The sequence below is a fragment of the Pristis pectinata genome, chromosome 28, assembly GCF_009764475.1.
Source record: "Pristis pectinata isolate sPriPec2 chromosome 28, sPriPec2.1.pri, whole genome shotgun sequence".
In the NCBI taxonomy this organism is placed as follows: domain Eukaryota; kingdom Metazoa; phylum Chordata; class Chondrichthyes; order Rhinopristiformes; family Pristidae; genus Pristis; species Pristis pectinata.
The window spans coordinates 26,324,521-26,349,264 of NC_067432.1; the positions used below are offsets into that span (position 1 = coordinate 26,324,521).

The following is a 24,744-nucleotide window of genomic DNA, read 5'->3' on the forward strand; positions in this document are numbered from 1 at the left end:
CGGATGACACCAAGATAGGTGGAGGAGTAGGGAGTATTGAGGAGACAGGAAGGTTGCAGAGAGACCTAGATAGTTTAGGAGAATGGGCAAGGAAATGGCAGATGAGATTCAATGTTGAGAAATGTGCAGTTGTACACTTTGGAAACAGAAATAAACGGGCAGATTATTATCTAGAAGGAGAGAAAATTCAAAGTACAGAAGTACATAGGGACTTGGGGGTACTAGTGCAAGATACCTTAAAGGTTAACCACCAGGTCGGATCGGTGGTAAAGAAAGCGAATGCTGTGTTGGCATTCATTTCAAGAGGTATAGTGTATAAAAGAAAGGAAGTGTTGATGAGGCTCTACGGGGCACTAGTGAGGCCTCATTTGGAATACTGTGTGCAGTTTTAGTCCCCATATCTTAGGAAGGATGTGCTGATGTTGGAGAGGGTTCAGAGGAGATTTACAAGGATGATTCCCGGAATGAAAGGGCTTACATATGATGAGCGTTTGTCGGCTCTTAGACTGTACTCACTGGAGTACAGAAGAATGAAAGGGGACCTCAGAGAGACATTTAAAATGTTGAAAGGACTGGACAGAGTAGGTGTGGTCAAGCTGTTTCCCTTGGTGGGTGAGTCCAGGACCAGAGGGCACAATCTTAGAATTAGAGGGTACAGGTTTAAAACAGATGAGGAGAAATTTCTTTAGCCAGAGGGTGGTGAATTAGTGGAATTCCTTGCCAGGTACGGCAGTGGAGGCCAGATCATTGGAGGCATTTAAGGAAGAGATAGATATCTAAATAGTTGGGGTATCAAGGTATATGGGGATAAGGCCAGAAATTGGGGTTAGAATAGTGTGTTTTTTGTTTTGTGCCTGCCCACCTCCCCCCCCCCCCCCCCCCCATTTCTCATTTCTTTTTCTTTTTTCCCTTTTCTTTGGAGCAGACTCAATGGGCCGAATGGCCTACTCCTGCTCCCTTGTCTTGTGATCTTGTGACAATAGAGTCCCTTGTAAGTGAGCCCTTGTATGTGCTGTGAATTGGTAGGGTGTGAGGAACTGTTTTTCAAATCACATCTTTTCACCACATTGATCTGGTTACAGTGCTTCCTAATGAAGTTTGGAGATGACAGTAAATTGATATACAGTAATTTGCATAATTAGAAGCAGGAAATTACAATGAGACATAGACAAATGAATTAGCTTTCAAGGCTAAAATCAGATGCGTTTTTTGGATTAATCAAGGGATTTAGGTCAAAGGTGGGTAAATTGGATAACCATGTTCTAATGCCTGAATTCCTCAGGATTGAATGGCATGCTCCTAATTTTTGGATGCAATAAGGAACTAATAAACTCGCATTATTCGTGCCTTTAACTACAACAGGATCCCTCTTAACCGAAGAGGCACTTGTGAAGAGTGGCCATTTTGGGAACGCGGGGGAACATGACAGTTCATTTTCGTCTAGCAAAATTGCAGGATTGGCATTATGATAATTGAACAGAAGATTTGAATTGTTCATGTTAGTTGAGGGTGGGGGTGAAAGTAACTTAAGTTTCTTAGTGGTATGGCTGTATGCTAAAATTGCTGACTTGTTCTCAGCCTGAATTATATACTGAAATGTAAGTAAGGCATGAACCTACATTCTTCTGAAATAAAAGCAGCAAATGAAATACACAACAGATCAGAAAGAGTAACAGTTAAATGTTAAGAGGTCTTGACAGGGTGGATGTGGAATGGATTTTTCCTCGTATCTGGAACTAGGAATGATTGTTTAAGAATTGCCCATTTAGGGCAGAGAAGTTAATTTTCTACTTGTCTTTGGAACATTTCCTCAAAGGGGGATGGAAGCAGAGTCTTGGAATATTTTTTAAAGGCAGAGACAAATAGATTCTTGATAAGCAGGCTGAGTCAAAGGTTATTGGGGAATAGGTGGGAATACAGAATTGAGGCTATAATCAAATCAGCCATAATCTTATTGAATGGTAGAGCAGGCTGAAGGGGTTGAATAGTCCACTGCTATCACAAGAAGCAGGAGTAGGACAATTGGCTCCTCAAGCCTGCTTTGTCAAATAGTAAGATTATGGCCGATTTAATCTTGACCTCAACAGTACTTTCCCGCTCTTGGCATACACTTCGATCCTTAATTCATAACTGATGACAATGACCAATAACCAAGATTTTCAACACGAACAAGATGGCTATTTGTTGTGAAACAGATTTGAGGTCTCGAAGGACAAGGACTCTGAACACAGTCTTAGAGTTAAATGATTTATTTACAAAGACAAACGCGGGGAAAAGGTAATGAGGGTGACACGGGCACCGGTGAAAATCCCAACAAGGGTAAAATACACACACACAATGAACTGGGTACAAACAATCAAGGAAAAGCAATATGATACCCACTACCCCTTGACTCACTGCAGGCAGGGCTCTACGCTACTGGGAATACTAAGTTAGAATGCTCCTAACCCTGTTGAAGTGCACACCTTACCAGCGGTCTCTCCAGCGTCATTTCACGATTCCTCAGAGCAATCAAAGAGAGCGAACCGGGCACATGTGGCACACTTTATAGTGCTGGGGGGGGGTCCAGCCCTGGTAGTTCAAAAAGGCCAATGGCCTGGTGCCAGCAGGGACTAATCGATCACAAAAGGCCAATGACCCAAGGCCAAGTACAAAGGTGCTTAAAGGGGCCAATGGTCAGGTGTGCACTGATGGGTAGGGTGGAACCAGACTTTGATTGACAGTGGTGTGTCTTTCGACCAGGTACTGGGCAGTGCTGTCACGTGACAGCCACAGCCCTCCACAATACACTATTACAGAGCCAAGACTGACATAATACTTAAAGTGACAGTCTCTGGCATGTAATTCTAAATAAGTTAGTCTGTTTCACCTTTTGGTTGTTTCACTAATGCATTAATGAAAATTGCCATTGCTTTTTAATATTTCTGTATTTTTGCTTTTACTTTTCAAACTTTATTTCATCTCTTTCAGCATTGACAAGATAACCAAGGTAGCTTCTCCCGTGCTGGTAATTCATGGGACTGAGGATGAAGTGATTGATTTTTCCCACGGTCTTGCAATGTATGAGCAATGTCCAAGAGCAGTGGAACCCCTCTGGGTTGAGGGAGCCGGGCATAATGACATTGAGCTTTATGCACAGTACCTTGAAAGATTGAAACAGTTCATTAGTCATGAACTGCCTATTCCTTAAAGACTCCGTGGATGTTTCCTAGGCAAATGTGAATCGATGAACTGCTCTAATTTGCACATGGTCTAACTGGATAGCTGTAGCTTTTGACAACACAAGAAGCTATCACTTTTCAGGCTGATTCATTTGAGAAACAGCACAAAATCTGTCTTTTTTTTTATACCAGGAAAAATCCATGTGATTTATGTACCTTGCACATGAAATAATGTTCACCTACTGTAATTTTGAAATAGTTTTTGATTATTATTAACCTTTAGTATTTTGTTTCCAGAATTAAAAATTATTGTTTAATCGTCTGGAGTTGTAGGCTTTTCAGCATCCTGGCAACAATTCTGTGTGTCTTGAATTTTTTAGGGGTAGAAATCTCTCTTTGGTCACTCACACTAAATATGAGTATGGCTATTGGTTGTACTTCCTTCCTACACATTCAATTCTGTTTAAGTTGAATGACTGAAGCTTGTGGAGATGAGTACAACCTGCTACTAATGCTGAGTTTAGCAGTAATGACCAAAGACTGCTTTCACTCCTTTAAATTTTTGCAATTAGTTTATAAACTGGAAATTTCTTGTAAAATGTAACAAAGCAGATAATGCGATTGTGGCTAAGTAGATAAAATAGCCCTTCATTGAAAGATGATTAAACCAATGTGATGAATTGATTTGAATGTTTATTACATTCTAGATATTTTTAGCATTGCCTCAAAGTACTGTATTTGTAAAAACTCAGTGAAATTGGAAAGAAAGTTTCCATTTCTTCGTTAATGTTCTTTTGAGTGGTCTTAATGTTCCAACATTTGTGGAGGTTTTTTTCCATATTAAAATTGTTAAACTATACCTCATACTCCCCTAATGGTGCATATGGCTGAATACTTTATTCATAAATGTGTAAATTTATGAACTAATTGACAGTTGTGTATTGTTTTTCAGGGGAGGAGTTCCTAAAATAACTTGTATCTTCATCTTAAGTTGTATTGCTCTCGAATAGGGACTCTTCAGTTTCAAGTATTGAATTGTTGTGATAACTGTCAAATAGCTTTATCCTGTGAAATGTTTAATTTGTGAATGTAAATGCTTTTATACCCTGAATTACTTGCACATTCAACTTTTTAAACAAAAAACTGCTGCCATTTAATTTCATAAATTTACATATCAGTAATTAATATGGGAACAGATGTAATTTGCTAATTTTAGTTGGAAAGACCAGAGATTTAAGATTTGATTTTTGACTTTGGAATTGTATTGAAATATCCAGAAATAATGCAAGACATTGCTAAACAAACTGATCAAAGCCTTAAATGTAATGAGGACCTCTGTATATTTGACTTCAATATTCATTGTTGTATGTTGCACATAAGCAACAAATAGTTGCAATGGAATAAATGATGCATGGAATGTAGAATGAGATTTTTAAAATTAGAACATTGTGTACAGTAAAAAGCAACAAGAAACCAATTTCAGGATATTTTTGGTGTGATCAATTTAAACAAAAAATGGATTTAAAATCTGGATTAAACATAGGAAATGCTGTGCATAATAAACCCACCGACTACTCGTTCAGTTCTTTCAATTGTTTACTAGTGGAAAAAAAATTACAAGCTAAGTTTTGATGTCCTGTTTAAAAAAAAAACAAATTTTTTTGTGTAAATTTTTTTTCTTTCTATTTTTGAACTGTGGGTAGTTTGGGAAGTGACTCTGGTGGGTTTCTAAATGCTCCTGACAAATAGAATCAAGGCTCTCACTGCCACTTCAAGAACTGCTGCTCCATTTTGACCATTCATGGGCCAGAATTTCCCATGAGTTGATGGCAATGTTGTACCTTTTCAGGATGATTTGACAACATTCTGGACTTGTTTCCTCTGTTCATCTGGTAGGTTTTTTTTTTGCTGTGATGGAGCTTGGAGTAGAGTACATCTTTCAGGATTCTGGTCTTGGGCATGCAAACTGTGTAGCCTGCCCATCAGAGCTGGCTGAATGTAATTCATAGCTCAGTGCTAAGAATGTTGACCTGGGAGAGGTGCTGACATTGGTTTGCTTATCCTGTTGGAGGATTTTATGGAGACGGTGTTGGTAGGAATATCCAATGCTTTGAAGTGCCTGCTGTAGTTAGTCCATATCTCAGAAGAACAGGGATCCCTGCAGCCTGGTAGACGAGCTTTGTGCCTTGTTTGAGGTGGTCTTAAAACACTTTTTTCCTTGGGTGGCCAAAGGCCATACTGGTGTACTGAAGGTGATGGTGAATTTTGTTATAAATGTCTGGCCTTATTGAGAGGTGGATTTATCCCAATTTTACCAATGGGGGGGGGGGGGCTTTGTCAGACAATCACTGGGGAAACTACAACGTTACATGCTATTGATGCCTGTCCTCTAAGTTTGACACTGCACTACTTCATATTGGCTATTAAGAATATTATGTCATGGCTTGGCTTTCATGGACTAACTGCTTTCTTATGCAACAATTCTTAATTCTGTATGATGTCACCCAGTTTGTCTAAGCCCGGAAAACATGTTCGGACCTAAACAGACACTTCTCACACTATTCAAGCTCCAGCATAGGTTATGGCAAATAAAAATGTGTCTTCAAAAATCTATCACCACTAGCTTCCAACTTCAATTCATAGTTCAACCTTTCTTCTCTCCTTATTTCCATTCCTTTCAACCTTTTGTTCTCCTAAACTCCAAATGCTTTCACCATTCTATCCCTTTACTCACTCCATCCTTGCTGTGTCACATGGTCAAAGTCAGAACTCTAGCTTTCCCCTTCTGTCCTGATAGTTTATATGGAATGAGCTACCAGAGAAAGAGGTACAGGCAGATATCATAGTCAGATAGGCACCCGAGCATCAAAGCAGGGGCAATTCCATGGCTTTTGGTAACACAAATACATCAGGAAAAATTGCAAACTCGAAATAACTGACGAAGGGTCTTTGACTTGAAATGTTGACTGTTTCCCATTTTACAGATGCTGCCTTACCTGCTGAGTGTTTCAGCATTTTCGGTTTTAATTTCAGATTTCCAGCAGCTGCAGTTATTTTTAATTTGATTTCCAACTAACTCCAATAAAATAGCACATGCTTTTTTTATGTTTATTATCAATGATCTACTTCACAGTATTGTCCTTTAATACAATTTCGCTATGGTGAATAGAACCAGCCTCTTCCTCGATATTTCTGATTTGTTGATCAATTTTTTTTAATCGAGTGTTTACAGAAAATAGATTTTACTATTGCCTGGACCTTTGCCCCTCGGTACAAGATTTCATAGTCTGAGCCTGATCTGCAGAGCGGGGCCAAAGGCAGGCTGTGGAAACGAGGCTGCGCCCCCCATCCCGGCAGTACAGCCTAAACTCGGCGCCCCGCAGCCGGCACTCAGCTGCCAGCCCGGCTTTTTAGGTGGCCACGGCGCATGTGCTCCCGCTTATTCCCTACTTCGTGTTGGGGATGCGCTCGGACCCTGGCGTCTGGCTGTGTGCTGAACATTTCGCTGTCAGGTGATGTCAGATGCCACGTGGATTTTGTTTTGGCTCCGGCTGCAGTCAACGCAGAGGAAAGAAAGGTATCGGTTTGGCGGGGCGAGAATCCGAGATAGGCTTCAGGGGCCCTGCTCATTGCTGCCGCGTAAAACGCAAAGAATTCACCTACTATTTCTGAGCATCAATTTCCAGGCATCACATTGCCTGCGTGTCCCCCCCTTGCACTGAAAGGCAAAATAATATGAAATGGAAAAGATCCCCCGACTAAACGAAATTAAAATATATTTGCTATGAGAAAAATATGAAGGAAACAATCAACTTTTAACTTTGCTTAAAGACATTGAAATACGTATAACCTATTTAATTAGAACTGCACATTGTTCTTTTACGGCGCTGGGGTGAGGGAGAGTCTCTATGGTCCTGTGATTTTTGTATGAACCAGATGATTCAAACGACGCGAAATCCTTCCAGTTTTTAGTTGGAGTGACCTTATTTCTGCCACCCTCTCCGTTCTGTTGACTGACGGAAAGTGACAGTCCAACAACTCCCACCCTCGGTCGGGGGAATCTCCAGTACAGTGCAACATTACTGGAAGCTGAGAGTATAGTTCTGCCAAATAATTCCTAGTACGTGGACTCCTTTGCACAAAAAAGTCAACGCAAATAAAAAATAATAGAACATAAAAGTTTGTTTTAATTGAAAAGTTAACTTAATGTCGCTGATGTCTGTCTGCCCTAATTTGAAAAGTTGAGTCACAGGGCTGGCCAGTTTGGAGTTCGTCGCTTTTGGGATGTTATAAAATTGCTTTAGCGGAGTACTGGCAGGACAGTGAGAAGACGGCTGAGAGAATAGTTTATCTTCAGTTTGGGAGAAAAACACAGGAGTAACTGCTGAACGGAATCTATTGGGCCAAGGTAAGTGAGAATTGCAGGTGTTGGAAATTGACGGGTTGACATCTCACAATTAACTCTTATGTGTGCGGTCATATTTGTTGAAAAACCCGAAGGAGTGATAGTTTTGAAGTGCAGAGAGCTTTTCGGGTTTAAATGATATTTTGCAGCTGTGAAATTCGGAGTTATAGCCAGATATAAAAATTCTCTATCCATCCTTTACCGAGAGTGGATTGGCTCATTTGGTGAGGTTTGGAAAGAGATTTAAAGACCCACTTTAGAATAAGTTAGTGTTTGAAAGTGAATTCTCCTGTGCTGTGGGCTGTTTCATATTAGAATCAGATTTATTATCACTGACTTAGATGACGTGAAATTTGTTTTGTGCCAGCAGTACAATGCATAAAATTATTATAAATTACAAAAATAAATGTGATGAATCACTTTATTACCAATTTAGATTTTTGTTTTAAGTAAAGAAACTGACATACCAAATCGACATAATTAAAAAGCACAACATCCACCACAGTCTAATGTACTTAAGGTGAAGACTATAATGATGGGGAGTTCGTGGGACATGAATTTCGTAGGTGTCCATGCCCCTAGTCCAATATTTGTTCTTGTATTACATCATGGCTGTGAGTTTAGTTTGTTACATGGCTGTTCTCGCAATGAACAAGTAAAAGCAAATGGAATTCCAGTAGTAGAAATACTTGTATTTATCCCGGAAGTAATTTGGATAAAAACATCTGCAAATCTTTCAGCCTACCCCTTATACTACTTTGCTAACTTTTAGTACATGTGAATTCAAAGTTTTTTTTTACTTGCTACCCATTTTTGTAATTTGATAATTACTTACAATTGGCACACATGTTGGCAGTTAAATGCTGAACACTTTCAACCTTTACCTAATAACTTGGTTACTCAGCAGGTCAATTGATGTCTTGGAGAGAGAAGTTTCAGGCCAAAGGACAAGAAGATATTGAGCACAAACAGCTTAAATTTTAAATGTGCAAAATTAGTGGAAAGTAAACAGGAAAAGAGCAAATGAATGGGATGGTAATGTAAGAAGACATACAGAAACAAATGACTTGGATCCGAGAAGTTAAAATAATCTGGTGAAGAAGGAGAAGGCTTTTGAGACTTTAAATATGGCAGTGGAAGGCTGATAGATCCCATATGTAGATGTTCTCACCGAAAGGCAATAGTTACTTCTCCCCAGTCCTTTCTGTGCTAACTCCACTCTACTGCAACCACCCTGGAGTCGGGGTTATAGCAGTTACCTATTGTTGTTTTCACTATACTGAGTAGTAGATTGCAAAAGGTTGATTCTGACGTTCTAATGTCACTTACAGGTTCAACATGCAAACAGATGAAAGCCCCAAGGTCCAATCTTCTCTCAAAGACGCTTGCACCAACAGCACAGCTGAAAGGTTTTCACAACGACCAATACCTCAGTCCCTTCATTTATTGCCTTATCAAAAGCAGTTGCTGCTTCAAGATGACTTGCCTACATCGGAAGCCACTCCCAGGCTTCTCACGCCTGAGGATCATCTACCAGAGAAAAGGAGGAGAGTGTTTTCCAGCCCAGGGCTAGCAGGAGAATTTGCACTGCACCTGCTGTATTGTGCAGTTTTTGCTGTAGCTGTACTGGGTTTGCTTCACTGGGATGGCAAGGTACAGTTAATCCAAGGAAACAGTTGCAAAGGTAAGCTAGATAGAGCAATGAATACTGCTAAAAGAGAAGGAAAGCTAGGTACAATGGAGAACCATAAAACCCAAAGGAAAGAATAAAGTAGATCCAGGGGGCTGGGAGAAACTTAAAGCTTGACAAAGGAAGATAAAAAGGATAACAGGCCCATTAAAAACAGATGGATGTGATATTACAAACGGAGCAGTGGCAGAGCTTGTGACAGTCTTCACAGTAGAGAATGGCAGTGTATCTGGCATCCTAGGAAACTAATAAAGAGTCAAGGACTGGAATTCATTAAGTTCAAGTAATGAAGAAGATGATGCAGAAGCAATAATGGCACTAAAGGACTTACGAATCCCCGGCTCTTGAAGAAGGAATTTAGCTGTAACCTTCCAAAGTTGTCTTGATCCAGGAAGTGATTCTTTAGACTGGAAAACAGAACTATGGATGATAAACAAAAATCATGGATTGTGGAGGATGTAACAAAATCTATAATTAAACATAATGGCTGAAGGCTGGGATGATTGGAGAGAGTCAGAGTTCAGGGTTGGCCTAACTGGTCTAATTAGATTTTTTTGGCGGGTGGGGGGAGTGGAAGAGATAGAATAGTTATTAAAGTAGAAGATTGCATCATCAATGAATAGGTTTATATAGACTTCCAGAAGATTTTCAGTAAGGTTCCATGTGATAGACTGTTGACTTGATAAGAAGTGAAGCTATTGACTTGATTAGAAATTTGAATAAAAGGCAGAAAGTAGTAATAATTGATATATATATTTGCATTTAGAGAAGTAACCTTTGGTGTCCCTTAAATATCTGTGCTGGTATCTCAAGTATTTATCAATTATTTAGACCATGTAGCCTAGCTTGATAATGAGACCAAGAGAGGTAGTATAATAATTAGTGTGGATAAGAGCATATATCTACTGTTGATATTGATCACTTGAGTGTACAAAACTGTAGTAATAAAATTGTGGTTAAATGTGAGGCTAGGAAAGAATAGTCCCAAGTATATTGTAAATGATGAAAAATTAGGAATAGTAGAAGACTAGAGATATTCAATAGTCCATGTAATTTACTGATCAAAAAGGCTAATGGAATTTAGCCTATATATAAAAGAGAGTAAGATTATAAAGTGAATGAGACTTTATTGCTGTTAGACAGCGTCTGGAGTACAATGCATGATGAAGGATGCTAAGACCCTAAACTCTGGAATTCCTTGCCTAAATCCCATAGCTATCCTGTCCTAGCTATTTTCATGTTTCATTTTATCTGTCTTAATGTATTGTGATGCTGCACAATTGTGTAATAATGCCCCTTTGAACATTTTGAAATATTTGAATGCATTAAGATACAATACAAATACCAGTTGCTGTTGTGAATATATTGTTCTTGTAAATCTGCCCTACACAATTTCCCAGGATATTGCCAGTGCCCCAAGAATTATAAGGCAAGATTATATAAACTAGACTCTGTATTCCCTGCAGAGTAGAAGATTAAAGGATGATTTGATCCATGTTTTTAGGATTTGGAAAGGAATTATTAAGGTGGATAAAGTGAAACTATTTCTGTTAGTCGGGTAGTCGAGGATGAGGGGATTTAGTTTTAACTGGAAACTAGGCCTCTTGGGAAATCCTTCTTCATATTGTGAGTGATAGAAGTATGGAGTACTTGCTTGCAAAACATTAGCTCTAATAATTAATTTAAATCTAAGATTTCTTTTTCTAGCTAAGGATATTGAGTGATAGAAAGTCAAGGTGGAGTTAAGAATACAGATCATATATAATCACACAAAACATTGGATGAAGCTCAAAAGGGTGAATGGACTTTTCCAACTTTCTTTTTAAATTTCATTCCTTAAATAATCGTTTGCACATTTTAGAAGGAAACTCCACCTCAGTGGGCTCCAGCAAAATTATGTACCATTCATCTATGAAATGAAAATGTTTTCATCATGCTATTTCTAAGTAAGACTGCATTTTTTCTTTAATTCACATCTAATACAGTTTGTTTTAACCTAAGCATAAATCAAAACTGACAACTCACCGACTCCTAACTGCCAGCAGCACTTGGATGCCTTCAAGCTTTAGGAATTGATGGGTGCAGTTATGATGTCTGTGGTAGACATTGATGAAGACATGCAACCCAGCTTGTAAAAGCAGGTTGTTTCGTTGCTTTGTTTTGGGCACTGGCCAAAGGGCGTACTGCATGACCACAGAACAGCTGGGAGCACATAATGTGCTCAGTGTAAAGTTCCAGTCAGTGTCTCTGTTGGAGAGTCATCCACCCTGAGTAGTAGCAATGCATGAGAAGGCAATGTCCCACTAAATAAACTGCTGCTTCAGCATTGTGTTGCCAACACACTGTTCCTCAAGCAATAAGAGATTTGCGAGGGATCAGCTTGCTGATCAGCAGGTTGCTTATGCCTGCCGCCTAAATTCAAAGCTGAAAGTAAACACTGAGATTCCAATATGCATTAACCAACAACTCCCGATTGTGATGCAGACAATGCATCAACTTCATGTTGCTTGGAGAACATGATTTCAGAGTACAGTTGCTGCAAATCATGCTGCTCATTGTCTGGAAGCTAACATCAAGAAAGAATATTGTTGGCAGTTACTTAAAATCAACTTGCATGGCGTAAAGTAGCCTGAAGTTTTGTAGAGGTGCTTTTTGCTTGAGGCAGGTGGTAGTCATGTAGAGTGAATCTGAGCTGAGAAACATTGAAGAATGATATAACATGTCAGGCTATTGCATGGATGTTCCACTGGAGGTCTTGGCAGAAGAGATGGAAAGTAGACATGCCTGTACTTGCTCAGAAAACAGTAGGTAGAGAGCTTGGAGATGAGCCCCAAGAACTTGGGTGCAGTGCTAGAAGAAGCTCCATGACCTCAGTAGTGGTCAAGGCCAATGAATTATCTTCAGTCGTCATATCCTACCAAAAGCACCACCTACCTCAGATGCACTGATCTGAGCACTCAGCTACCAACAATCTATTAAGCAGGACTTGAATGCTGGACTGCATCCTCACATGTAATCCTACTGCAAGCTTCACACCCACATCTTACAGCAGCACACACATGATACTCACTGAACAGCCTTCTTTCTTGCAGAGCAGGGAGATGCAAACTAGATGCAGCTGGAGCAAACCATTAGGGTTGGTCACAGCCAGTGTCCTCCAACAGTTTATTAGAATTGTTGAGGTGTCATCCCAGAGGAAAGCTGTGAACTCCATTTTGGATCTCCAAGAACTGTAACTTGGCTGAACAATGGAAGAAAACAGTACAATAAAGATGTGAACCACGATTGCCCATTTGCAGTCAACAACTCAAGATATTGACAGTGCTCCTAACTTAGAGGATAGCACAAAGCCAGAAATGGCATGTGATGGGTCTCTAAGCAACCATTACTTAAGTCAGGCCAGGAGGAAGTAGAAATTTTCCAGATGGTGAGTTTGCACACAAGCTCTGTGACAAAGAACTCATCTGAGGACTTTTATGAGCTAATCTACAGAAGAAGCTGCTGGGAATGCACAATTACAATCTTAGTGCATTACCAGGCCTGCTAGAGAGACTGTTCAATGAATGTCCAGAGGCATGGAATTATCCAGACCAGCCATGCACAGGGTTTTGTACAGAGCTTCAAGCCCATCTGTGTATCTATCTATATTACAGTGTCTGATATCTGTTGATTCAGCCTTCACTGCAACACAGATAGTAGCCACCCAATATCTGGATGCTGTAATATAAGCTCGGAATTCTGACATACAAATTCAGATGGCTCTTTGCAAGCTCAAGAAGATTACAGGGTATCATGGCTGATTATTATGATTGCCGAGGTGTCACCCAGAGCACAGGACTACTCTCCTCTTGAATTTGTGATGCCATTATTGCTACTAATGCTTATGAAGTTTCAATCAGACTGCTGCCACTAATATTGAAGATATGTAATTGGAAGCAAAAAACAAGCTGCTGGAGGAACTCAGCGGGTAAGGCAGTGTCCGTGGAGGCAAAGGGATAGTCGACATTTTGGGTTGATGTTAGTCGACATTTGGGGTCAAGGCCTTGCATGATTATTTAACAATGGAAGAAAACAGTTTGATAAAGACGCGAACCATGATTGCTCAATTGCAGCCAACAACTCAGATCACAGCATCTGCAGTCTGTTGTGCCTCCATGAGTAATCAGAAGCTGGGCCTTCTAAACCCAGACAAAGGTATCCTCCAACACTACCTGCATCTGCACCAGTGGAAGTGAGCAGGCATTTACCAGTCATGTTGCACCCATTAAGGGTGAACCACATGGGAAAGACAATAGAAAGATAAAGTCATATGGAAGATGGATAGCGAGGGAATGCCCAACAATGAGTGATGTGCATGTCTAAGCACAATGGCATTTTATTTATAAATTTGGCTTGAAAAATTTTGTTGGCTTTTATTTTGACACTGGCCAACCAGAAACTAATCAGCCACAGAAGGAATGTACTCATGAATCCTTTCACCTTTTTCTCATATTCACTCTTTCCTTGAAAATGTTCTTTTGAAAGCTTAGTTGAGATGCTGTTTAACCTTACTGCTTAATTGCTGGACCATGGTAGGAGTCTATCTCTTTTTTATTAATTGATTCTGGAACATTTTCATCTTTAAACATACTTTATAAATGCAGATTCTTATTTAAAATTTAGTGCACAAATAAAACATGAAAAGATTGAAATTTTGTATGAAATGGGCATAATTACATTGCCCATCCATTGTCCATCTCCCGACTGAGGTCATTTGAAAATAATATTGCCTACTTTACATTATAGTTCCCTCCAAATATTTTTCCTCCTCACTTTGTGAATAATTCTTGAGAATCCGCATTTATTTTGTTTTATGTTGCTGAATAATATTTATTTTTGCTCTTAAAGACTGAAGCCAGCACTCTTTATTGAAGCCAGCACTCTGGATTGTAATGTGCAAATGTAGCATATTATAACCCTTTTGCAGAGTTCTTAGCATAGGAATAAAGGAATAGCAGCAATAGGAAAGACAAAGACATGTGGAAGATAGGCCATTTTACTCCCTCCAACCCTGTCCACCATTCTCTTAGATCACATCTTAGCTGCACAAACCCAGTTTTGCTACCTATGCATATCTTAACATATTCATGTGCACTCTAATCCTATTGACATAAATACAAGCCCATTAGTTAATTTTTTTAAATGTCCATGTTATTTTAATAATCTAGTAACATGGAGCCATAGGTATCTTCGGTTACTCCATAGCTCTTTAGATATTCAAGACCAAATTTTTGTCACTAGAACATTTTCCTCCTCAGGAAAGAGGATTGGCCCTTATCCTATTTGTATTCTCCATAGTTTCTAACTTTTCACCATTTTTGAAGTACTCTATTCTACTGTTTTTAGGTCCAAAATCATGCATTTTGTCTAGATTGAAATCCATTTTATTATATTTTTCCCCATTTCCTTAATCTATTAATATCCCTGTAATTTTATGCTTCTAGCAACACTGCCTACAATGACATCTATCTTTGTGGCATCAGGAAATTTAGAGATGTAGCTTTCCACTCCTTCATCCATGCTACTACCAAATTTTGTGATAGTTATGGCTGCAATGTAGATCCCTATTGGACCTACTTATATCCTGCCATTTAGACCCCTTGTCCAGATGACCAACATGTTACCTTTGCTGTAAAAAAAGTATTGAGGCACAAAGGTCCACCAGCTTTTTATTTTCATTTATGTGTTTCCAGGGAATCCTACATTGCTTCTGACTATCCTCTTTTCCTTAATGTTATAATCTAAAAAACATGTCCTTTTTTTTTAAACTTTTACTCTTTTGTGGCCATTTATTACTCTTTCAATCTCTCCTGGCTTAGGGTCTTAGTTCTTGCATCAGTTTTATGCTAGGCTCTTTAGTCATTTATTTGCCTACTAAAAAGTTTTCCCCCTTAGGAAAGTGGACGGTCCCATTAAATTCTGTTACGAATACTTCATATTGGTCTTTTGTCTTTTTCCCATTACAACTTGCTGCAAACTGTCCCTGAGTCAGTATTGAAGTCAGCTTGTCCACGTCTAGAATCCTCAGTAGCCATTTTGTCTATTTTCATTTCAAATGTTACATTGGTGTTAAAGACCATGCACTGTCTGATATATTACTGCACAAAATCTGATATATTACTGTTTACTAATTTTAATATGTCTAAGCTGTAGGAATTCTTTTGTTGCAGACCACTATCCTGATCATACTTAAGATATACTTCCTTTCTGATAGGAGCTTGGCTCATCTGTATGAAAGTTAAAATTCTATCCCCAAAATGAAATTACTCCACCTTTGTTACACACTTATCTAATCTCAGAATTTATGAATTTTACCTCTTCAAATCCTACCAGGGCCATACACAGTTTCCATCAGCTTTTTAAATTCTTTTCTATTAGTTCATTCCACCTGTAAAGCTTCCACTGCCTGCTTACCTCGGGTTCTAGCTTTCCTATCAATTAGTAATTTTATCATTGACCTCAAAACCTCCTCCTAAAAGTCATATTCTAACAACCACACACCCTGGAGCAGTTATATGGGAATTTGATGATATTGGTTCTTTTGAGCTTCCTCCTCACCAAATCCTGCACTATTTGACTTTCAGACATTCTGAAAATGAAACCTGAAAATACCTGTACGTTTCCAACATCTCAGCTCATACTGAACTCCATATAGGAGTCCATAATAAGTCAAATAGTTATAAGTGAGCTTGATCTCCATTGGCACATAGGTGTTCACATTATCTGCACATTTCTGTGCAATGCCCAGAAAACATTAATTCCAGGCCATCTAAAGTTTTTGCAATCAGATGTCATTTAAATATATAGTTAATAATTTATTTGTGTTTAATGGATATTAACAATATAGAACAATAACAATTTCACAGTTGCAGCCCCACAACAATTTCGGCAGATTCTCAAACTTGCTCTCCAATTCACCTGCACCTTTGCCCCAATTCACAGCATCCCCATCCATTACCTCACCACAGACTACCATCCTAACTACCTCCCCAAGTAATAGACCACATGTCTACAAACACACTTCAACTGCTTCATTAATGATCTTCCTTCCATCATAAGATCAGAAGTGATTGCTGATGACTACACAATGTTCAATTAGATTTGCAACCCTTCAGCAAATGAAGCAGACTATGCCTGCATGCAGCAATACACAGCCAATATTCAGACCTGAGTTGATAAATGGTAAGAATATTTGTGCCATAAGTGCCAAGAAATACCAATCTCCAAAAAGAGGGGTCGAGCAACCTCCCCTTGACATTCAATGGCATTATCATGATTAAGTCTCCCAACAATGATATCCTGCAGTGGATTTGTGCCACAAAAGTGTAAGGAAAGAATATCTCTAACAAGAGCGAATCTAATCATCTTCCCTTGATAGTCAATGACATTGTCAAGTCCAGCACCATCAACATCCTTGGGATGACCATTAACTAGAAAATCTGCCAGACCAGCCATCTAAGTACTGTGGCTACAAGAAGAGTTCAAAGGCTGGGTATCCTGCGGAGGTTGTTACATCTCCTGACAACCTAATGCCTTCCCAACATCTACAAGGCAGAAGTCAGATGCATGATAGAATGCTGTCCAATTGCTTGGATTAGTGAATCTCTAGCAATACTCAAACATCCAGGACAAAGCAGCCCACTTAAGTGGTACCTATTAACCAGCCTAATCATTTGTTCTCTCCACCACTTGCGGATATTTGCCGTAGTGCTGTAGTCTACAAATGCGCAGCAGTTACATGGCTGGATTATTTCAACAGAACCTTCCAAGCCCATGAACTCTTTCACCAAGAAGGACAAAGGCAATAGGCTCATGTGAACACCATGTTCCCCTCCAAGTTTCTACAAATGCCTTGTAAGATTGTCTACCTAGGATTATCCTGACAATTAAGATGAATTTTGGGACCAATGTCTCTTTGTGTTTAAACATAGACAGCATCTTAACTTGTTTCAGTATCCAGTGACTTCCTCTTGATTTTTTTCTATTTTGTTTTTGGTGTCTGGGCATTATTGGCAAAGGCAACATTTATTGTCCTTCCCTGATTGCTCCTTGAGGATGGTGAGCCATGTACAACTGAGTGGCTTGCTAGGCCATTTCAAAGGGCTTTTAGGAGTCAACCACATCGAATGAGTCTGGAGTCATACGTTGCTCAGACTGGCTAACGAAGGACATTCATAAACCTGATGGGTTTTTATGTTATTCCAGTAGTCCTTATGCTCATCAGTTTAGGGCTCATGGCTTTGATAGAGTAAGTGAGGACAACGTGTTTCCACAAGTAAGAAGGTACGTAACCTGAAGATACAGATTAAAAGTCATTTTCAAAAAGAACCAGAGAGGAGATGAGTAGCAATAATTAGAATGGTGACTTTTGTGATCAGGAATAAGTGTGAAAGAAGATACAATGGGAGCTTTCGAAGGGGAATGAGGTAGATATTTGAGAAGGAAATATTTGTTGGAGGAAGAATGGTGAAGAGTGGGAGTAATCAGAAACCTCTTTCAAAAAAAGTAGCATGGACTTGATGGACCAAATACCTTAAGAGCTATGATTCTTTCTGAGTAGTGGTAAGACCCCTTAGGTTCAGGTTTTGTTAAACTCAAGATCTGCTAACTAACCAAGCATCTTTGCAAATGTAACCTTGAAAAATTCCCAAAGATACTTTGTATAATAATAAAATTAGATGGCATATTAATGGAATGTTTGTCACTCAAAAATGCCCATAAATCTGTTTAATATTTCACAAGGAAGCAAATACTGCTCTGTGAAGTGTACCAACACTTTATTTCATAAGTTCTTGCATTTCCATATGACACAGGAGATAATTTAGCCCTTTGAGTCTATGCCAGTTCTCAGAGCAATTGCATCAATCTCATTCCCACACTTATTTCCTTGTAACCTGTTCTCTCTCACATGCCCATTAACACCTCACTGATGCTCCAACGTATCTCTCCACAAACCACCGCCCCCCCCCCCCCACCTGCCCACCTACACTAGGACTAATTAACTTATCAACCAGCACATTTTTGGATGGAAGAAACTAGAGCACCCCAGGGGATAACCCACATGGTTACAGAGAAAACGTGCCAACTCCACACAGACAGCACTGGAGGTCAGAAATGAACACGAGTCCACGGAGCTGTGAGTTAATAGTATTTGCCTGCAGCACCACTGTGCCACCCATTTATTTGCCTGAATTCTTTGTGAGGGAAAAAATGTGCTTTAAAAGTAAACCAAGGTAAAAGTAACCTCATTTTTATAGCATCTTTCATAGGAAATCCCAAAGTGCTTTGTATCCAACAATGTACTTTTTGAAATTCAGTCATAATTTTGGTGAAGGAAACACAATGGATACTCTGTGACTCCAGACCAGCACCATGGAGTTGACCCCTAATCTCCTCAAGGCAACCAACACTGGGCGAAATTACCATCTTGCCAACAATGTAAAATTCTAATAACAAATTAAATTGTCCTTCCTGAACACTTCGTAACCGGAACAATGGGATAAAAGCAGTGGTGGAAACTTCAAAGGACATAAGTGGGGAGTGTTGCACTACTGGTCAGAGAGCATAGAAACAGGCTCTTCAGCCTACCATGTCTATGCTGGCCACCAAGTACCTAGACAGGTCTGCTAAGTGGAAAAATTTCTCATTATCTATCTATCCCCTCAATTTTGTTTTTCAATCAGGTCCCTTCTCAGTCTTTTTCATTCCATGCCAAATAATCCCAGCCTTTCCAGTCTCTCCTTGTAGCTGAAATGCTCCATCTCAGGCAATCTACTGGTGAATATCCTTTTCACCCTCTCCAGTGCAATCACATCCTTTCTATAGTTGTGGTGACCAGAAATGCACACACTGCTCCTGCTGTGGCCCAATTAATGTACTGCCATTTAGATAAGATATTAAACCAGGACCCAAACCACTTTCTCAAGTGAACATGAAATATTCTATGGTATCATTTTGACAAAGAGAAATGGAATTCTCCCTATGGTCCATGCCAATACTTATGCCTTAGTGAATCCCTAAATCAAATTGTGTGCATATCATGGTGAGGCTTATATTACAACATACAAAATACAATGTAGTCACCTTGTGTTTTAGGACATCCTGAAACCATGAAAAGTGTGACAATAAATGCAGTCTGTCTTCATTGCATTTTAGAATGTATGGTAATAAATAGATGGCTATAAGCATTCATAAAGTGTTACAACACATGCAGTTTATAAAAATTTCTGAACATTTGATATCTGTTCTCTAGATGGTGATCAAAGAATTCAAAGGCCTCCGTGGAAGGTGTCAAGCATGTCTTATAATGTCACAACCAAGCTGTCTGACATTTACCCACTTCACAAACGATTTGCACGGAGCACAAAACCAAGGAAAGACAAACAGCAAAGTAACTTGCTGACTATCTACCAGAGAATGACAGAAGTAAAAGAAATACTACTGCCTTGTGAATCTCTTGTTAAAGTAACCAATTATGTTCTGAGAGAAGCTTTGGGGAAAACTTTGGAATTCTTCCCACTTCCAACCTGTGATCAGAGGCTGAATAACAAGACTAGCAAAGTTAATCCACTCAGCCTCATTAGGGTTAAGATAAAACCACAGTTACTTTACCAAGTCTTACACTTCCTGAAAGAGCTAGACTTGCTGGTAGATGCTCATCAAGCAAAAGCATTCTCCATTGTGAAGAAGCTAATGATCAATAAGCAAGAAATGATATTGGGAAAGACAAGTAAAAACAATAATGAACATGGTATGTATTTGTTTATATTTATTTCCTTCCATGTAGACTTGTTGAGATTCTAAATTTAAAAACACATTTGGAATTTGTTCATAAATGTGAATCCCAGTTGGGAACGCATTGCACATTTATTATATAGAAAACTGGGACCACTTCCCATGTGTTGGGAGCCACCTCTCAGTGAAGGTAGACACTGATGATGAAATTCACCATCACCTTCATTGCACTTGTATAGCCTTTGTCTCTCTGAGGAAAAGGATTTTTGAAGATCAAGACCTCAACCCTGGCACAAAAATCATAGTTTACCAGACAGTAGTATTTTGCCCTCATATATCTTTCTGAATCTTGGTTACCTACAACAGGACCTCAAAATACTGGAAAGGTACCACCAACCCTGTCTCCACAAAATCCTCCAGGTTCATCAGAAAGATAAGCAAACCAATGTCAGTGCCCTCTCCCATGTCAACATTACAAGCATCGATGTCCTAGTTATTCAGTTGAATCTAGTTGGGCAGACTACCCTGTCGTCCACACACCTTTTACCAGGCTCCTGAAACCGTTCTGTCACAGAAAGAGATTACCAGGTGGACAGGGGGAAAAGATTCAAGGAGGTTCTCAAAAGCTCCTTGAAAAAATGCAATTTCTGCACTGACTCCTGGGAAGCACTGGCCAAAGACTACTTCAAGTAGAGAAAATATATTTGAATGGCACTGAGAACCCTGAGTTGATACTTCAAGGCTCACAGAAGCCCATCACTAACAGCAGAAGGAATGCACACCTCACAACTTATCCACTTGCCTATCCCAACAGGCACTTCTTGCCCTATCTCTGGTTGAGTCTGTTAGTCTCATATTGGTCTCAGAACAGCAGGACTGAACTAGAAGCAAGTCATCCTTGACCAGAACGGCAACCTAAGAGAAAAGGAATATGTCATTCCAGGGTGACCCTAAGAGTAGCAAAAAATGAAGCAAAATACTAAAACTATAGCCACGCAGTGTAATCTGTTCAGTTAATATTTTTAGAACATAGTAATATATTGAACTATCAATTCCAGTTTCGTAGAGAAATGCCAACACTTCATTTCCTGAAGACCAGCAGGTTTGGGATTTCAACATATGTTTGTGCAAACACATACTAACGGATGTTTGTTGACATTTGTCAACTGCACTTCAGTACTGGACACTTCATGGACTCCAGCCTTGGAGTGCACAGTTGTAGCAATTCACCAGCATTTATGTTGAGGAATATGCCTATACAGCCTTTCCCAGGGTGAACCTGGCCTGGGAACTATATCTCCATTTATATCAATGTAGAGGATCTGATCCAAAAGACCAAGGTAAGACTTGTTAGTATATCATTCTTTTGAATTCTTTGAGTTTATATATAACTTTGAATCGATTTTGGTGCATTAACTATATTCCTTCTAAATAAAATAGTTTATATTTTTGAAACATTCACATCTGACTGAGCTTGGGGATGGGCAGCTTAGTCAAGTGACACTTTTTCCAGCAGTTGTCGGCTGGGACCAGTTCTGGTCCCAATACATAACAGATATACTGTGTGTTGCAGAAGTCCCCATGTGGTGGAGGGCGTCATCCACGAGGACTGGAATGACTTTGTGCCACAATTCCACTTGGAAACCCATTCAAGGTTAATGTGGTGCTGCTGATGACAAATTCTTTGCTCTTGAGTATTTTGAATTACGAAATAGCAATATAATGCCAGAGGGGGGTTTTCCAGCATTCTTTGAATTATTTAGTTCTTTGAATTCTTCTTGGCGGTCTGTCAGGATTGAGAATGACTTGCTTCCACTCTGTTCAGTGTGTTCTGAGGTGATGATGTGGCCGATGTGGGACTCACAGACTCCATTATGGGTGGGGCAGGTGTACTTGAGGGGAATACAGGTAGTTTAGCAGGTGATGCATTCCTTATGCCGTTTACACTGGGCTTCTGTGTCCTTCCAAAGGGAACACTAGGTTCTCAAGGCCCTCCCAATTGCTGCTTTTCCACCTCAAGCCGTCATAGACTAGGGATTCCCTGGAGTCAATGGAAATGTTGCAGTTTTTCAAGGAGGCTTTGAGAACCCCCTACAGTAAATGATTTTGAACTGACAGTAGTAGATTGTAAACAACAGTGTGATTAGATCTTAACTCTCTGTTGAACTAATTTGGCTTGCCTTGAACTTGCATCAGATCCACTACAAACAGCAGTTCACAAAGCACAACCATCACATTGCCAGTGGCAAGTGAGTAGTACATGTAGATTTGCCATCAGCACCCACCCTCCAAACACAAATTTTAACATGTGTTTGTTTGTTTGTGTGAATCAATAACCTGCCTTTCTTTGTGGCTGAGTTGCTGTGTATTTCCAACATTTTCTATGTTTGTTTGAGTCCTGTAACTTCTGTACTTCTTACATTTTTAAAGTAAAATTAGTATCGATTTTTTTCAAAACATTTCAGCAGGTGTTATCAGTTGAGTTGCACACTATCTCTTGTATGTGATGATGCAAATTATGTCATAAAGGATTGTTTCACTGCCAAATAGTTCCCAGAAACTTTTAATAATACCCATTTAGACTTCTACTGAAGAGTATCCAAGCCTCTGAAGAATTCAGAATAAACTTAAAAGGAATACAAACCAAGTTTACACTATCAGTTTTTATATTTAACTCTTTAAATTGTTGGTATCATTCTAGTGAATTTGCACTCTGAAACCTACAGACCCAATATATCTCTCTGGCCAAAACTGAATGGAGTATTCTTGGATCAAGATTCTTAGATTTCAGTACCATTGTCCCAAAGAGGTGAAACATGTAAAGATGGGTCCATCAAAACTTTCCCATTGAGACAGTGTAGCTTATGTACATTGAGATCCTTACCCCTCTTAGGTGAGATAGACAGAAAATGCCCAAGATTAGTTTAGTGAGAAACATTTAGAAAATGTTTCTGACCTCTTAAGGTAATATAACAAAACCCCAGGAGATATAAGTGTTGATTATCAATACCTACCAATCCACATACCTCTGGAAATGTCCTTGACTCTTATGGCCTCACCTTTAAAGGGCCAATGTTCATACCTAAAAGAATTACTGGCAGTTAACTCTTTGTTTTTCAAATTTACATTCATACCTTGCAATTTCCTTGCAATCAATGCCAAATTATCTTTCCACTCTTCCATCAGAGAGGATCTGTGTTCTTAATCACTTTAAAACCCCAATTGGATCTCCATGCTATACTTTTTTCCATTGATAAAACCCCAATTCCCTAAGCCTGATAGCTCAAAATTCCTGCCACTCTCATCATTTCTTGACTTTCTCCAGGGCCTCAATATCCCCACCAAGTCCATCAAAGTGAATATCTGTGCTTAAAACAGAAACAGCAGCAGTATCAACAAGAGAAATTGTATTTATGTAGTGTGTTCAACATATTAAAATGTATCAATATGCACCGTACAAGCATTAGGAAAGAGCATTTGACCCAGAGCCATGTAAGAAGTTTTTAGGCAGATATCATAAAGCTTGTCAAAGAGGCAGGTTTTAAGGAACATCTTTGAGGAGGAAGAATTAGAAGGAATTTTCAATCTTAGAAATTACGCAGTCAGAGACATGGCAGTTAGAATTGGGAAGCACTGAGATCTTGGAGGTTTGCAGGGCTAGAAGTGGTTACAAATAGGAACCCAAACCAAGGAGAGATTTGAAACAAGGATGGGCGTTATAAAAATTGGATATTTCTTGATTGGAAGCCAATCAGTGAGCACAGGGGTGGTGAGTGTTCAGGACTTAATTTGACCTAGCCCAGTGGCATCAGAGATTTGGATGATTTCAAACTACTGGAGGGTCAAATGTGGGATGCCAAGAATATGTTGAGAATTGTAAAGTCTAAAGGTAACCAGTGTGAAAGGTCTCAGCAGCAGATGAACTGAGGCAAGCTGGAAATAGGCAGACATGGTAATGGCATGAATCTGTATTGGAGGCTTAACTCGAGTCAGTCATGACACCACAGCTGCAAACAATCTGGTTCTGTCTCATACAGTTGCCAGGGAAAACCTTTCTACTGTGATCAGGAATCGAGAAAGAGGGGACATGATTTTAAAAATAGATCTTGGTCATTCAGGAGGGAAGTCAGCAGACACTTTTTCACACATGGAAAGTTGTAATTCTTTCCCACAAAAGGATGTGACTGCTCTGGTTAAATTGAAATTTGTACACATTTGTTTAAGTAAAGATATCAAGGACTGTGGAGCTAAGGTAGGTGAGTGAAATTGAAGTACATTTCTAACTGAGCTGTTTTGAGGGTCTAAATAGCAAACCTCTAATAGATATCAAACCGTGGACAGCGATTACTGTATTAATGTTTTAGTCCTCACATCATGGCTTACACAGCGACATTCATTGCATGGTCATAGCATCTCTGGGCTCATCATTGGCTAATCATACTGTCTGATAGAATGCCATCTGAAATTCTTAAAAGTTACATGTTTTAATTAATTGTATACATCTCATTCACTAAATCCATTTTGTGTATGTTATTTTTCTGGATGATTTTTCTGAATGTTCCATGCTTTTCCATGTTATGTCTATCCATTTGCTTTGTTTTTACAGTCTTAAAATGGCTGAAAAGGAACAGGACCCACAGAAAGTCCTTTAAACCAGGTAGAGTTCTGCCGAGACCCTTACTTGGTCCAAACTGTCTTATACATTAATAGTACCT

The 24,744-nt window shown here is 39.3% G+C and overlaps 2 protein-coding genes across 4 annotated transcripts in view; both read left to right on the forward strand.

Moving 5' to 3' along the window:
* The window catches only part of abhd17c (abhydrolase domain containing 17C, depalmitoylase), a 28,106-nt gene extending 23,384 nt beyond the window's left edge, over positions 1-4,722 (forward strand). Inside the window, exon 3 of the mRNA XM_052040361.1 lies at positions 2,971-4,722. Coding sequence (XP_051896321.1) covers positions 2,971-3,190 — 220 coding nt within the window. The 3' untranslated portion in view covers positions 3,191-4,722. The remainder of the gene's footprint in view (positions 1-2,970) is intronic.
* A 1,828-nt stretch (positions 4,723-6,550) lies between these two features.
* Positions 6,551-24,744, forward strand: part of LOC127583920 (cell surface hyaluronidase-like) — a 120,309-nt gene continuing 102,115 nt past the window's right edge. For 2 of the 3 annotated variants that reach the window (XM_052040343.1, XM_052040344.1), the window contains exons 1-4: positions 6,551-7,569; positions 8,898-9,250; positions 19,548-20,045; positions 24,636-24,686. In XM_052040343.1, the coding sequence (XP_051896303.1) occupies positions 8,905-9,250; positions 19,548-20,045; positions 24,636-24,686 (895 nt within the window). In that variant the 5' untranslated portion in view covers positions 6,551-7,569; positions 8,898-8,904. The remainder of the gene's footprint in view (positions 7,570-8,897; positions 9,251-19,547; positions 20,046-24,635; positions 24,687-24,744) is intronic. The other variant, XM_052040342.1, reaches the window with a different exon arrangement.